At 35.0% G+C, this 15,770-nt stretch overlaps 1 protein-coding gene across 1 annotated transcript in view; it reads right to left on the bottom strand.

The window, feature by feature from the left end:
- The window catches only part of LOC134530706 (uncharacterized), a 466,998-nt gene that overhangs the window by 53,328 nt on the left and 397,900 nt on the right, over positions 1 to 15,770 (bottom strand). The window contains exon 5 of the mRNA XM_063365805.1: positions 4,217 to 4,237. Coding sequence (XP_063221875.1) covers positions 4,217 to 4,237 — 21 coding nt within the window. The remainder of the gene's footprint in view (positions 1 to 4,216; positions 4,238 to 15,770) is intronic.

Genomic DNA, 15,770 nt, shown 5'->3' with positions numbered 1-15,770 from the left:
AAATCTTCATGTTTTTGGTCTTTTTCAGAGAGATATTTGGTTGAGTAAACTTTTCCCCCTCTTTTCCACGTCACCTCTGAGTTTTTCCGCCACAGTATTGGAAGTCCCCATAGTCGAGGAAAGAGCACGAAACAGTTTCACGGACAGGTTGACCGGAAGCGTTTGTGAAGTTGGCAGGGTTGCGACGAACCCTCTGCGAAAAATAAAGGGGGACTTTACGTAAAGTTACGCATCTGTCAGAACCGCGGAGAGGCGCGGGAAGTCGTTTATCTTGTATCTGTCACGTTATGACTGGCAGTTAGCGAAAGGCGTGGGGCAGGGGTGAAAAAAAAAAAAATTGTAAAAGCGAGCGGCCATGAAAAACAACTTAAAGCCTCCCTTTTTTTTACTTCCTTCGTGCGCGGCCTTTTTCCGGGCGGACGTCAACAGTTATGTCGGTGGAAGGAGGGAGGCATGTCGTCGCAACGTTGGCTATAAACATCCCTTCGCAGACCGCAACTCTTGGCCCTTGTCAAGTTGCGAAGCCCAACCTTTCCCTCTTGCAGCATTCTCTTTTTTTTATATCTTTTTTTTTTTATATATATACGCGTGGACAGAGCCAGTGGTGTAGAAGGGTGGAAGCGGCGGAAAGGGGATTTTTACTTTACGACGGAATGTGGACCGCTTTCCCCGCTGACGTAGCCCGTCCCTCGAGTGAGGTGCTTTCCAGCGACGACGGTCGCGGAAGACTTCGAAGAGAGACAGCATCCCCCCCCCCCCCTCGTGGCTCATGCCCTTGGGCACGCCAATTTGCGGTTCTTCGTTTCAGACCAGCAGCCAGTCGCCCTTCCGAGTGCCGGTAACAAAGACGAGTGTTTACCTGCCTTCGTTTGGCTTGATTCTTTTTGACGAAAATTTTATCTTACATGCAAAATATCCATTGGAATTTTTAGCCATAACACCCGACCAAAATAACTGTCGAGACTAATTAATTGTGTTGGAATGTTTGTTCTTTGCTTTGAAATAATAATTATGTATTAAAAAATTACGTACATATTGTTGAAATAACTAACTTTTTTGTTTTCGATCCAGCAGAGTGAGGCATGTTTAATTAAATTTTTTTTGTATATATATATATATATATATATATTTATTTATATATACAATTACGCACTGCCAGTAGATAATTAATTATAATAAATATATTTTTTAAAGACACGTAGCGTTTAAATATTTTCTCCAAACTTTACATCCGTCATTTAGGAAGAAGTTCTGTATTTAACTTTTTACTAATTAATAATGGTACAATAATTTTGGATTTATATTATAATGTTGTACTTAGTTCAAATATTTTTCGTGCATGGAAGGTAGCAAGCTGATAAGTTTACTTAGCATAGATATGTTCAAAAGCTTACGGCGTGTAAACTACATGTTTGAAATTCGTTTGTTAAAGCAAGAAACTTAAAATCTAATTTAACTCTTAAGAAATTAATTACGCTTTTAAAATAAAGAAAGTAACGTTTCAAATCTATCATATATGATGTAGGTAAACTTTCGTAAATATTTTTAAAAATAAGTTTAGAAAAAAGTCTATACAATATCATAAGTAATCATGCTCTTATAGTTTTGTTGTGTAATAACTACCATCATACATCATATTAAAACTTTTAAATGTATTACTAGTGTTAATACGAATATAAACATCTGCAAAATCTATATATGTATATATATATAAATTAATGTTCTTTTGTTTGTCCCGTATGCTTTCTAAACCATTTATCCGATTTTGATTAAACCGTGCACATTTTACCATCGAAACACCAGAAAGGTCATTGTCTACTTGAGATTTCGAAAAACCACCTACATCTCCTGTCCCAATCTCTTAAAAAAAGAACTTCAATGCTATTTAATGAAATTTTGTCTACTTTACATAAAAAATTAGGGGGAATTAAGGTTTTTAAACGATTTCAAAAAAGAGGTGGGAAACTGTATACATTAAATAAAAAAGGCACACCATCCCCTTTTCTCACCCCCTAAAACATAATTTTGTATTACTTGATGAAATTGAGCGCATTTTGCGTTTAAATAAAGGGGAAAATTACTGTCTTAAATGATTTAGAAAGAAGGGGAATGTACAGAAATAACACCCGCCCCCAATTTCCCTTTCCCACCTTTTAAGGCAGAAATTTGATGTTTATGATTGAAAATTTTCACATGTGATATTCAAATTAAGACTAAATGACTCTTAAAGATGTACTTTAGAAAAAATTTAATGTCATTGCCTACATTATTTCGAAAAATCACCCCATCCCCCCTTTTTTTCATTTCTTAAAGCATAATGTTGGCTTTATAAATTAAAATAAGCACAATTAATGTTAAAATAAGAGGAATTTTACTGCTTCATCTACAACCCCTATCTTCCTGTCCACTAGATATTTCTGAAACAACCCCGTCCCCCTTCCCCATCCCTTAAAAAAGGATATTGGTATTTCTTTATGAAAATTTGCAAACTTGGCGTTAAAATTTAAGAGGAATTTAACTGTCTATATCCGATAAAAAAATTTCTGCCATCCCACTGTCTACATGAGATTTTGAAAACCGCCCCTAATTTCTCTTAATACCCCTAAAGTTGTATTATAGTACTTCTTGAAGAAATTTTGCAAACTCGGCGTTCAAGTTGACAGAAAATTAACTGTTTACATTAAATTGAAATTTACCCCCATAAAATTTTCTATACAAGATTTCAAGAAACCACAGTCATGTAACTTTTCCACCACTTAAAATATAGTACTGGTAAAACTTGATATCATCGTGCACACTTGACATTCAAAAGAGGAAGCAAAATACTGTATAATTCTGATTTTCATTTTAAAAAAAGGTTTATTAAATGCATATTTCTTAAAACTACCCCATCTCCTTAAAATTTTTCACACCTTGATGAACTTTTTCACATTTTATGTTAAAAGTAAATATAAAATTACCGTTGAACCTACCCTTTTCCTGGCTACATGAAGTTTAGAAATAACTGATTCCTCTTTACTATACCTTAAAACAGATTTATGCTTTCCTGGTGAAGTTTTGAACAGTTTGCGTAAAAAAAAAAGGTAAATTTACTGTCAATATACAAGTTAAGAAAATGAAGTACACTGAAATCACGAGATTACGAAAAAGATCCTCATTTCACTTTCCTAACATTAAAAGCAGTATTTTTGCCCTCCCAGAAAAAGTTTTGTAGATTTAACGTTAAAAATAAGAATACTCTTATATACAGTTACTTAAAAAAATGGGGTTGTCTGTAATATCGGTTTACGGACGATAATTTTACGTGATAACGGCATAAGAAAACATTTATGGAAAATTGCATACTTTTTAATTTTCAAATATTATTTACAGTTTTTGCAAATTTAATTTCAATAATTTGTTAAAATATAGTCACGAACAATTAGTTATAGAAATAAACTGAAATCAAATCAGTGTCAATAAATTGTTAATTTAAAATGACGAAATTGGAAAAATAAAAAAATTTAATTTGCTGCGTTTAAAAAGCCCGCCTTAACCTGTTTGATATTATAGAAGAATTTCTCGAACGGTGGTTGGCCGGTTCTTGCACGCTCGGCTTACGTGGAACGTGACAATGAGTCATTCTTTTTCGTGCGTGCAGCCAGTGTTCATCTATTTATAAGACGTTATCACGTTAAAAAATGTTGATTGAATACGTGCGATTTTTAAACAGAATTTTCCTTCCGTCCACCACTTTCCAAACTCCTTTCCACATTTACATTTTTTTACCCCTTAAATCAAAATTTCGGTAACAATTGATGAAATTTTGCAGACTTGACGTTCAAATTAAGTAGACAGTTACTCTCTAAATACGATTTTTAAAAAAAAAAAACCTTTTCACCCTGTGTTCAGTCCGGGCAGCGCCGCGTACTTCAGCTGGTTAATTTATATATATATATATATATATATATATATATATATATATATATATATATATATATATATATAGTTATATGTATATATATATAGTTCAGTTTAAAACATTTAAAGCTTCTTAGTGACACAGTGGATCGTTTTAAATGGTTTGATGAAGGGCAAGGACACCAAGCTTTTAGCTGTTTTCAAGCGAAATAAAATACCCAATACTAATAGCAGCTCTTCCATATACCTAACTTATTTTTCTAGTTTATGTTAACAAAGACAATTATTAAAATCCAAAACTGTAATTAGTACTCACCAGAAAAAAAGTTGAAATCCCCTGAAACAAAATAAATAAAGAATGTTAGTAAAACAATTTACTTAAAATATAAGATATCAAATATAAAACTATACATTAATTAATTTAAAAATAAACAATTGTTTAACCAGTTTAGTATTCTTTTATTAAATAGTTATATCCTGTGCGATGTAACGTGTCTCCATATTGACATTTCTTAAAAGTTGTTCTAACAGTTTCTGTCACGTGTTTGTAGACACATTTATGTGATTGTTAATGTTCGTAAACCAACATCGTTTGTTGCATGGCAAGTGACAACTGGGAAATGGATACCGCCGGTAATAGTTTTGAGAACTGTAAATTCTGATACATCTTACAAAACACAGAATTTTGATTTTGAGCTGGTCAGTTAAATTATCTTTTTTACTTATGTCTGATAAAATAAACCATTTTTTTTGTTATACAACGCATCAAGTCTTAAACAATACTACACTGTTAAAACTTTACTACAGATTTTATTTGAAACCTTACAGTATATATTTTTGTAAATAAAAAATATTGTATAACCAGCATCAAAGACCCTTGATAAATTTTTCACCACAGGATTCCATCGATGGCTGGTTTAAAAAGTTGTATAAGACTGGGGCACAACCAGAAAAATAGAGTAGTACTTGTTTTATTTGCGCTACTAAAGTGAACAACTGTGTCCACCCACCTTATGATCAGTCAACAAATCAGTAACGTTTCAGAAGCTCATGAGTAGCCTATTTCAATGCTTATAGTTTATACTAATCATGACATGCCACAGCAACTAAATCAGCTCCAAACGGTTTAGAAATTTTCGTAAAGTTTATGTGTGCGGCCTAATCAGGCAAAATGAGTGACTATAAAAACTAACACAGGAGTAGTATAGGGATGTACGTCTGAAGAGTAGCTTCTGGCTGAGGATTGAGGATTGTGACGTCACGACGGCCATCTTGGATGAACTTAACATTAAAATTTTGCCAAAATTTACCACAAATGACCCAAAATTTGCCTAAAATTCGCTAAAATACGCCAACAATTTATAGTTTTTAAAAACAAATTCCGCCAAAAAATCATAACAAATTTGAAAAATAAACAATTTCTCTGTTTCGAGGGAAAAATTCATTCCCGTTTTAAAGGTTGATTTCCCGTTTTAGTACTCAAAAATGCCAACGGCTTGAAAAATCCACAATAAGGCTTAAAAATCCATATCTACAAACCTCCCTAAGACACCTATGTTATGACTTTGAGAATTAGGATGCCATAGCTGCTATATTAATTTATCAAATAACTGTTGAAATTATCGCTCCGACCGCTTTCTTGGAAATCCGTATTTTTTATGCTAGAAAATTGGGAAATTTTTTTAAAATTATAAAAAAAATAACATTTTAATGAAAAAATTCCACCATCTTGCATTATGACATGATTGTTGCACATATCGTTACGGTCATGATATTGGATTATAGAAACGTTGCACGTTTCGTTACGCTCGCCATATTGTATGTCTGTATGACGTAATCGTGGCACATTTAGTTGCGACCACCATATTTGAAAACTAGAATGTTGCCATTTTCACATTGGCGGCCATCATGAAAATTTTTAATTATTATCACATAAATCTAAAAAAAAAAAAAATAAAAATTAATAAAAAATTTATTCAAGAAAATTTTAATAAAAAGAGCCATCTTAAATTAAGACATCACCGTTGCTCACATCGTTACTGTCACCATCATGAATTCTAGAAACGTTGCATGTTTCTTTACCTCCGCCATCTTGGATGTGTACGACGTCATCGTTGATCTTTTAGTTACGGCCGCCATATTGTGTTATAGAGAGTTGCAATTTTCGTTAACACCGACATTATGATAATCCGTGTTTTTATGCTATAAAATTAAAATTTACAATAACTTAATTAATAAAAATTTATATAAAAACACTACTCAATCTTGTGTTATGACATCATGGCCACAATCTTGAAAATCTGTATTTTTTATAAAAAAATTGAAAAAAAATTGAAAATTTATAAAAAATATAGAAATTAAATTTTAATACAATTGCAATAAAACACGAACTTACATCATGGAGTCCTCGTTTCAAGCCCGGTGAGGCCAAAAGAAAAAAAAAAATTGATGACAGATTCTTCCTCCACGGAATCCACCGACAGACTAACCTCCCACCACTAATACCATTGAATATATATAACTTATAGAAGTCGCGAGGGGATAGGATTTATTATTCCAATTTTCGGATCCAAAACTGAGGTAGTTGTTAGCTCCGCCGCTAGACAGCTCTTCTTTCCACAAGAGGGTACTCGTAGTTACCAGCTTCCACGCCAGAGCGCTGTAGCGTCGCTTTTTTCAAGGTCGTGCGCGTAATTCTCTGTTTCACTCTATCGAGAGGCGGTGCCTTTTGTTGAAATCCGAGCGCTTAGATATCGGCGGGCGCAACTGAATTGGAGGAGTACGGCCACCGAAAAAAAAAAAAAAAAAAAAAGTGCGGTTAAAAGATGCCAACATCAAAAATTAAGTTTTAATAATAAGAAAACTACAGAAATTTCTTAAAGCGTATCAGATTGGAATGTACAGTATAGTGTACATTCCCACTGACATTCGTGGTTCAGAATTTATAAAATGTTGTGTTAACGGAGTGGCGCATTGAGTAAAATGGCAAAACATAATTTGGAATAATTCTTGACAACGTTGAATGATTTTGGTAGCTATGAAACAACTATGGCTGCGATGACTGTTCAAACGCGTGCACGTGTTGTTATTAGTAACAGAAACTAATGGTATGATGTCATACTTTGTGGCTATGCAGTTTATAATTTTTTTAACATAAGATGAAGCATTTTTACATAATGTTTTGGTTGTTTCGTTATTCAAAATAAATAATCTTAAACGTTATATGGTGAATATTCCCAGTAGCGAATGACCACAAAAAAAAATCAATTTTGCCAACATAGATCTGAAAAGTTAACGATTTACTATGTTAATTTGCTTATAAATAAAGCACATTTCCCGGATCTCCAAAGAAAATAAGAGTGTTTGTTATAGCATTGAGTTCCCACTCTTTATATTCCTTGCTTTGAGGTTAGATACACAAGTTAAGCCCGGGCTACATTCGCAATAGCAAGCAAACAGCAAAGACGCACAGAAGTTCAACATACACTATTAGATATGAGCTGCCACATTGGCAAATAGCACGCGCACAGAAAAATAGCACAGGATCGGCGCACAGAAAGTTCATTAACTTTTAACTTTTAGGTTATTTTCTGTGCGCGACCATGATGGTAGCCAATCAGCAAACAGTTTAAGTACTACTCGAGTGGGCTTATAAAAGAACAATTGTCACGAAAGTATTGGTGCTCTTGACTTGAGTAGTTTGTTATTGTTTTCAAACACGCGATAACATAAAAATGGAAGGCACATTTGATAGCTTTTTGATAGCTGTAATAGAAAGTAAAAATATTTTGTATGACAGGGGATCCGCAGGATACAAAAATGAAGAAGCTAAATTAAATGCTTGGAAGTCTGTGTCTGAATGTGTTAAAGAAGCCGGATTTGAAATAAACAGTGATATATATTTTTGAATGCTCATTGTGTTTTGTACGTAAACTTTGAAATATTTAAAATATTTCTGGGTTTAACGAAAACCGTACCACAATAACAACACACGAATCTAAACAAACGTCACGTATGCCAACTTCAGTGACCAAAATTGTGAACGGGAGTTTTACATTTAAAAAACTTTTTTGAATGCTTCCGGTATTATTTTGTGTTGTGTTGTGCGTGAATGTAGCATCAAGCTCTGTGCTATCTCTGTGCGTGTGTGCTATCTGTGTGCTGTTTGCGTGCTATTGCGAATGTATCCCGGCCTTTATGCTCGTAAAAACGATGCGCAAGTATTTTGAATACAAATATATTTTCTTTTAATAACCGAAAGGTAAATATTATTTCCATGAAATATAATACAATTCTTTAAACACAGACAACATATAAGAGCTATTTTTTGTTTATTATTCCATCTGGCGTGATAAATATTATATTTTAAAAACTGTTTGTGGATTTTTAATATAAAATAAATATTTGTTTATGACATCAATTTAAGTTGTTCAAAAAATTCACTTTGGTATGAATTAAACCAAATTCATGTTATCCAGGGCACAAAATTAGAAACTACCAAAAAAGATTATTTACATTGCTGTTTTGTGTAAATCTGTGCACGGACTTAGTAAGTGACATATTTATAATTCCTCATTTTAGCAACCCATTTTAACACAAGAGAAAAATGATTTTATATTAAAAAATTATTATTTTAAACCATTAATTAGCAGGAAACATGTATGAATAATCTATTTAAATTTGCATTTGAACAGTGAATATTATTTTACAATAATAAATATTTTTATCATCGTATATTACTGATGAAAAGTTTGTATTTCCATCTAATCAGAAGTATTATGACACAGTTAATTAAATTGCTTTACAAGTTTTTATTCACATGAAAATCATTAAAAATTGGTTGGAAAGTTATATAAATATACAAAAACAAATCATTATACATACAATTTTATTATCTTAGTGGATTTAAATTAATGGTGTCCCAGTGACTACTGCGAAGAAAAAAGTCTTGCGAAAGGTTTCCTCGTAATTGAAATTCGTCAAAAAAAAACTATCTCTCATTTTTGGTGACATTTCTGACAAGTGGTACAATGAAATTTGAGACAGGCAAATGAATGTTGTGAAGCAATAAACAAAATATCACATTCGTGAACTACAAATGCATAATTGTTTTTATTTTATAATAAAAGTGTATCTAATAACCCGTGGCTTTGCTCACGTAATTTCCGGGTATTGCTGATATTCTACCATTTTAAGAAAATATGTATTAAATTTCAAATATTTTTGAAGAATTATACACAAAGAACTGTCAAGTATAGAACATATTTAATAAATAAAAATATTTTTACGACTTATTTTTAATTGGTTTAGCGTAAGTCTATTTTAACTTTTATTTAAAATTAAGTACCTACCTTATTTTCTATCTCCCGGTTTAGTGACTTTGAGAATATATTTTTCCTTGATGAAATCTTAACTCTTTTCCATCTGACGAAGAAGCCAATTAAAAAATAAACTAAGACTCGCGCACTTATTGTATGTTAAGAATGCCATCGTTTTAAATTACTGTAATTTTTTTAGTTATAGTCATGCTTAGTATAATAACATAATATGCCTTATTACGCATACATTTCAGTATTCATGAAACTAGTGCATTTTTATTTGAAATGTAGAGCAGTTACCAAATTTCTTATCTCGCATATTGATCTTTTGGTATGGCTAGTATTACTTAAACTAAATTTTTGAATTTTCACTGATGCACTGTTTTCCCTTTTCTATGTGATTTAGAAAATATAGCAATATACGTAAACCAATTAAACCAAAATCATCCTGAATTTTTATTACAGAAAAAAGTTAATTACAAAAATTTTTAATGTGCGTATTTTAATATTGAATTTATATATATCTTGCCAATACTGATTTAGTGGGTTATATAATTTTTTTTATTTTTAAAAATAATATCTACCCCTTTTACTACTTAATAGATAACGTTGAATAAGAGAAGGTTGTTTAAGGTATGTTGATTTCCCTTGCCAATATCTAAAAGTAAATTTGCACAAACGCGAAATATAGTTTAAATAAGTATTTTACTTTTAAAATAAAACCATATTTTGAACGTAACACTGACTATTGGCCCAATACAAAGTTTTAATAGCTAATTTTCACTTCACTCGGGTACAGAATCCCATCATTCAGTGATTTCCGTGGCTAGCTTCTTTTGGGATTTCATCTTTCTCAAACGACGGTAAGGGAAGCTTCTCTTCAAGGTCGCCTAACGATGTTGATAAGACCTGCCGGGTAATTTGAATCGTTGGTCTGGGATTTTCGAGGGGGGGGGGGTGAAGGATGATGTCACGACTGGGCTGGTTAACCTAGTTCTGCCAAATACCACCAGGGGCGTATACAGCCGATACCCAGCGATGAAAGCGATCGCAGCGGCGGAGCTTGGAACTACAACAATTCTTCTAAGAAACCGGACAGAAAATTTAACCTGGGCTCGCGACTTCTATACATTATATATATTCAATGCTAATACCAAGGTAGGCTATATGTATATCGGCAGCTAGTATGACGTCACGTCCGCCATCATGTTTTCGCATGCTGGATGCCGAAAACCTTGTTTTCGTTTCTAGAGTGCACTGCCGCCATATTAGTTTAATGTTTACCCACTAGTGTGCAGTAATTATTTATCATTGCAGTGGCACCCACCATCTTGAAATTTGGACACCATCTTAGATACCCGTAATTATTTAGCTATAAATACGGGAAAAATTCAAAAATTCAAACTGGTTCCTTAGCTGTAAGACCAATTTTTATACTCCATACGAGTACTTGGGTTATGTGTCCATGTTAATGAAAACGTATATCACAAACAACAAACACAGTGCCGAAATATAAACATTACTGGATTATTTGTGTTAAAAAATCGCATAATTCAACATACTGTACACACATACAATAATAAATGTTAATTCAATTTGCCGTTTGATGTATTGCTATATTTGCTAATAGCATAAAAATGAAATTCCCATAGTGACATAGTTTACGATTATGATAAATTCTGTCCGTGTAGGCTACATGTCATTTTACGAAATTTATAGAATGGCTCAAAAATTAGCATTTGATATATATGCTTAGGAAAATAATATTTTTAAAATGAAAATACTACAAAATTGTTTTCCAGAACAACGAGTTTCTCTTATAATTTTTCTGTAAAAAAACATTAAATAATAATCACTATTGTTATCTAAAAAAATCTTCTTACGCATTAAATATTAAAATTACGAAACAACGAATTAGAATTATTCTTTGTACTAGTAATTCCTATTTTGATTTCAATAAATTTCATGCTGGCTTACACTGGATGATATAGAAAAATCCTTAAGTATGAACAAAATGAATACATAAGCACATGGAGAACAATCAAAAATAAACTTATAATAAAGGTTCAAAATTTGTTTTTAATCAATCTTCCCATTGCAAAATTTTTCAAAGAACGTATTCTTATTCTTACGTTATTTTTATAACTTACGTAAGTTTAGCTGTGAAAAAATGTTGAGTTTAGGGATATTATTACTTAAATATTTGAACTTCTCATGTTAAAGAAACAAAACGTGTAGCAGGGATCTCTTCAAATGTATGCAATAATCCTGCACGTGCGTGCGAAAGTGAACTGGAATAAAGGATGGCCACGCCAAGAAGCGAGGAGCACTCAGAAGCGTGCAGCAGAAATTGTGCGTCCAATAAGCAGAGCCGGGAGGGGGGGGGGGGGGATAAAAAAAAAGGCCTGTGCGCATAGGAATGACAAGGGACGGGGAAGGGGAAATCTCCAAGCCCCTTTTACTTGCCATCACGTCTTCCCCCTTATCGGCGCGGCGGCCTCTTTTGCCTTGTTGCTATCTCCGGCAGCCAAATGAGACGACTCGTTAGCTGCCACGACACCATCCCCCCCCCCCTCGTTAAGGCTCTTCTGTACAACCTCAAAACCCTCCACCTTCTCGAAAATCCTTTATTCCATGTCCCATTCAAAAAACCCCCTTCTGCAATATCGCCCCTTCTCCGACTCCTCCGGTCGTACACACAACCCCTCCGATCTCAACCCATCATTGCGGGAGCTCTGTTGACAATCCATTAATTTTTGAGTGCCTCAGTTCCCTGGCCTGCGGTACGAAAAATAAAAATAAATTCCTCATAGGCCAAGCACGTATAGAAACTCTCGCGACCAACACCCTCCCATCTCCTCTACCCTTTATGCACTTTATAGGAGGGAAAGGGAGAAGACCAGACGCTGGTGATCTTGTTTGGGAGTCACTCGGCGAGAACTAATGGTTTCTAATGGAGCTGCGCGTAGCAGCTGCTGAATAAATCCAAAAGTTTTAGGCAGTTTTTTTATGTTGGAGTTGGGGAAAGCCAAAAAGGTGTTATGAGGTAAGATCTATCCGCCAAAATTCAGTTATGACATTTCTAGATGTGAAATCGTCCAAAATTAATCCTGATCACGTTCCTCGTGGAGAATTTCCGTACTTCGTAGTGTTTTTGTAACGGAATCAAAAGTGTTGGCAAACATCCAGCACTTAGTTTTCCTATTTGGTAATGCTGGGGTCACGGCCGGGTGGTCGGAGCACTCTGCTTCCCAAGAAGCGGTCATTGTTCGATTCCCGGCTGGGGTCATAGCGACCTTAACGCTGGGGGGATCTCTTGGAGTACACATGTTTCCCACGTCCATTCATTCCGCCCGTGCGTCATCGTGGTTTTGGCCACACGTCCTTGGACACGCTTATTTCATCGTGTTTGGTCACGCTTGGTTGATCATGCATGTTTGTTAATCGGTGTATGGGCATGAATGTTCGTTAATACGTTTTTGACAATGCGTTGTTTGCTCATGAATATATATATATATATATATATATATATATATATATATACATTTTTTAAGGCATGTTTGGAAATGCACGTTTGGACATTCGTTTTTCAAAATCCGTGTTTGGTCGTGCATATTTGATCATGAGTGCTTGGTAATGTATATTTTGGTAATGCATATTCGATAAAGCATGTTTGGTTACGCAGCAGCACGTCTGACTGGTGATCGATGTGTTTGAGTGTTTGATCCCGGAAGCCAACTCTGGTGCGGGAGGAGTTGCGTGGGGTTTGGGAAGAAGTACTTCCAAGCTTCTTTTCCATCCCCACTCCAGGCGAATTCTGGTTCATTTCTTTTGCATAGGGCACATGTCCCACATTTCTCACCCTCCACGGTGATGGTCAGTAATGGATGTATGAGTTTGACGTCACGCGGTTGCGCTCAGGGATCGCATGGGACTCCGGACCCACATGGGTGCCGACTTCCCACAGGAGCGGGACGCGTCAGTCACCATGGCCACCCATGACCTTGTAGTTGTAAAATGAATTTAATGGCCACCTATGACCTTGTAGTTGGTGTGTGAAGCTTATGGCCACCCATGACCTTGAAGTTAGTGTGTGAAGCCCCCATGACATTGTAGTGGGTGTGTGAAGCTAATGGCCATCCATTAAAAAACAAAAAAATACTAAATAAATGAAGTATAGACGGTATCGTAAGCTCATTACAGTTTCTTTTAATTTCATTCAATTCACTTTTGTAAAATATAAAGAAAGTAATGCAATAAACTTTATTTTCAACTGCAATCAAATATGTATGTGTTATCTTATGAAATTTAATAATTTTACAAATTCATATTTTGAAGTGCGGCAAGTATAAAATTTAAAATAATTTGTCCTCTTCAAAGTTACAACTATCTGCCGCTAGTTGCTATCCAAGCCATGTTGATAAAAAAATAAAATAATAAGTGTCGTTAAATCATCATTTTTACAACTTCGCCGGTTGTTACTATCTATTAATTTACTAGTGCTTGATTCGCAAAAATAAAATAGTAATAAAAATAAAATTTAATTGTGAAAGGAAATAAAGTTACTGTAGACTATTATAACCCGCAAACCAAACTTGCGAATACTTTGCGACTCGGCGAATTCTTAGAGAAGACGAGCTCTCAAATGTTGGAAACTTGTTTCGAAGGTTCCACCAAGGACCTTGGTGGCAGAAGGTTTCGGGGTGTGAGGAGAGGAGGGAGGGAGTCTTGTGAAAGAGGTGGCGGATTGTAAAAGGAGGTGGGGGATGCGTGGTGTGGTGCTCCCGAGAAGGGCGGATGCGAGTCACGAGATGGGGGAGCGAGTCATTAAGACGAGTTAGTCGTCTGTTGTTTTCAGCCGGAAAAGGATGTCGGCGCGGCGAAGATTTGGGTTAGTTGGGGGGGGGGGGGGGAAGGGTGAAGGAAGAGGAATTCCACCCGCTCCCCCTCTCTTTGCTTCGACCTTTCCCTGCGTTTCTCTAATCCTTCTGTTCTCGCTCTGTTCCAGGGAAACTACCACCCGAGGGTGTACCAAGAGGAGAAGGGCGAAGGAGTCGAAGGAGCAGTCTCGCAGCGATTCCAGGGGACAACCACTCCAATCTCGGCTGCCGTGTGTTTCGGAGGAGGGCAAACTAAGTTACAGGAAAAGGGAACAGGGGCGTGGCGAGCCTTGGGGCAAGGTTGTCCTGTTGCGAGAGAGGGAGAGATGGAGAGAGGGAAGGAAGGGGGCAATGTTGCATGCAGTCCGCACCACTACACACGACGCTCCCCCTCTTTCGCCCTCAAAGAGGCCAAGAGGGCAAAAGCCCACGGCCGACGAGACTACAAATACGACTCAGCCCTCTCCGAACAGAAGAAGGCAACTCGATTGGAGGCAAATGCTGGCTGCGTCAGCTGGGCCCCCACGCACGAAATCTGCCGTAGAAAAAATAAAAGGCGAATTGCGGTTCTGTGTTACTTGTCATGTTGGGTGGTTGAATATTTTTTTTTTTTCGTAACTTCTATTATTTAAGGGATATTCTTGTCACATTTTACCCTAAAGATCACTCAAATTCTGTCTCTCGCCTCAAAATTTGCGACCAAACAACAAACGAAAAAGTTCTATGGTGATAAATCTACAGGATTATCCCTCAAATGAAAGAAATGACATGTAAATAGAATAACCAAAATAAATTTAAGAGAATCAGGACACTTACTCTTCTCTTATTTCCCAGTTTGGAATAGCCTACGTGTGAGACTACTTTAAGCAGACATCATTACAATAGCTTTGAGATAATTAAATCGTGAAATAAATGTCTTCAAGTTTTCAGACATTGACGGAAGTAATTAAAATATACATTGTGCTTATGATTTGTTTATCATATATTGTAAAACTTTCGTTGTACAATTTTTTTAAAGGAAAATGCTAAATCAAAAGAAAATGTGAAATGATTTTATGGTAAATTTCTCATGCAATTTATAAGTTTAAAATGTTATTGCGCGTTTATGAACTGTTATAATTTGATTTCTATTTTAAAACAATATTTAATTTTTAAACTTTTTTTAACATACGAATGTATATGTACATTTTCAGTGAGAATACATGAGTTAATTTATTTTTTACTTTAGAATTATAATCCTTCGCAGGTTTAAGGTGAACGACGAATGTAATTTCCACGCGAATAATATCTTAACTTACCTCCTGGGAAATAATGGCCTTGGATCACTTGAGATTATATACACTCAGGAATTCATGGCTCTCCAGGAATGTCAACAGCGCCACTTTTACGATAGGGAAAGCTTGTGGACGTGTGTAGCTTTTTAGGTTTTTTTTTTTAAATTTTCTGCGTTATTGATTGGATGATTTTACTTACATGTATTTATTTTACAACGCGATTTTAATGTCAGCAACCCTTGTCTCATATATTTAATAAAAAAGGAATATATTTCATAATTAATAAATTTTCTACCCGGTTATGTCCTTAACACCCTCCGGTATTGTTTTGGTGTTAAATTATGTAACCAGACAAGTTTTCGATTGTAACATAAAGCTTCCTGGTTTTAAATAAAAGT

The sequence above is a fragment of the Bacillus rossius genome, chromosome 3 (assembly GCF_032445375.1).
Source record: "Bacillus rossius redtenbacheri isolate Brsri chromosome 3, Brsri_v3, whole genome shotgun sequence".
NCBI classification, from domain to species: domain Eukaryota; kingdom Metazoa; phylum Arthropoda; class Insecta; order Phasmatodea; family Bacillidae; genus Bacillus; species Bacillus rossius.
The sequence above is the reverse complement of the archived record's forward strand: the minus strand, read 5'-3'. Positions and strand labels throughout refer to the sequence as shown.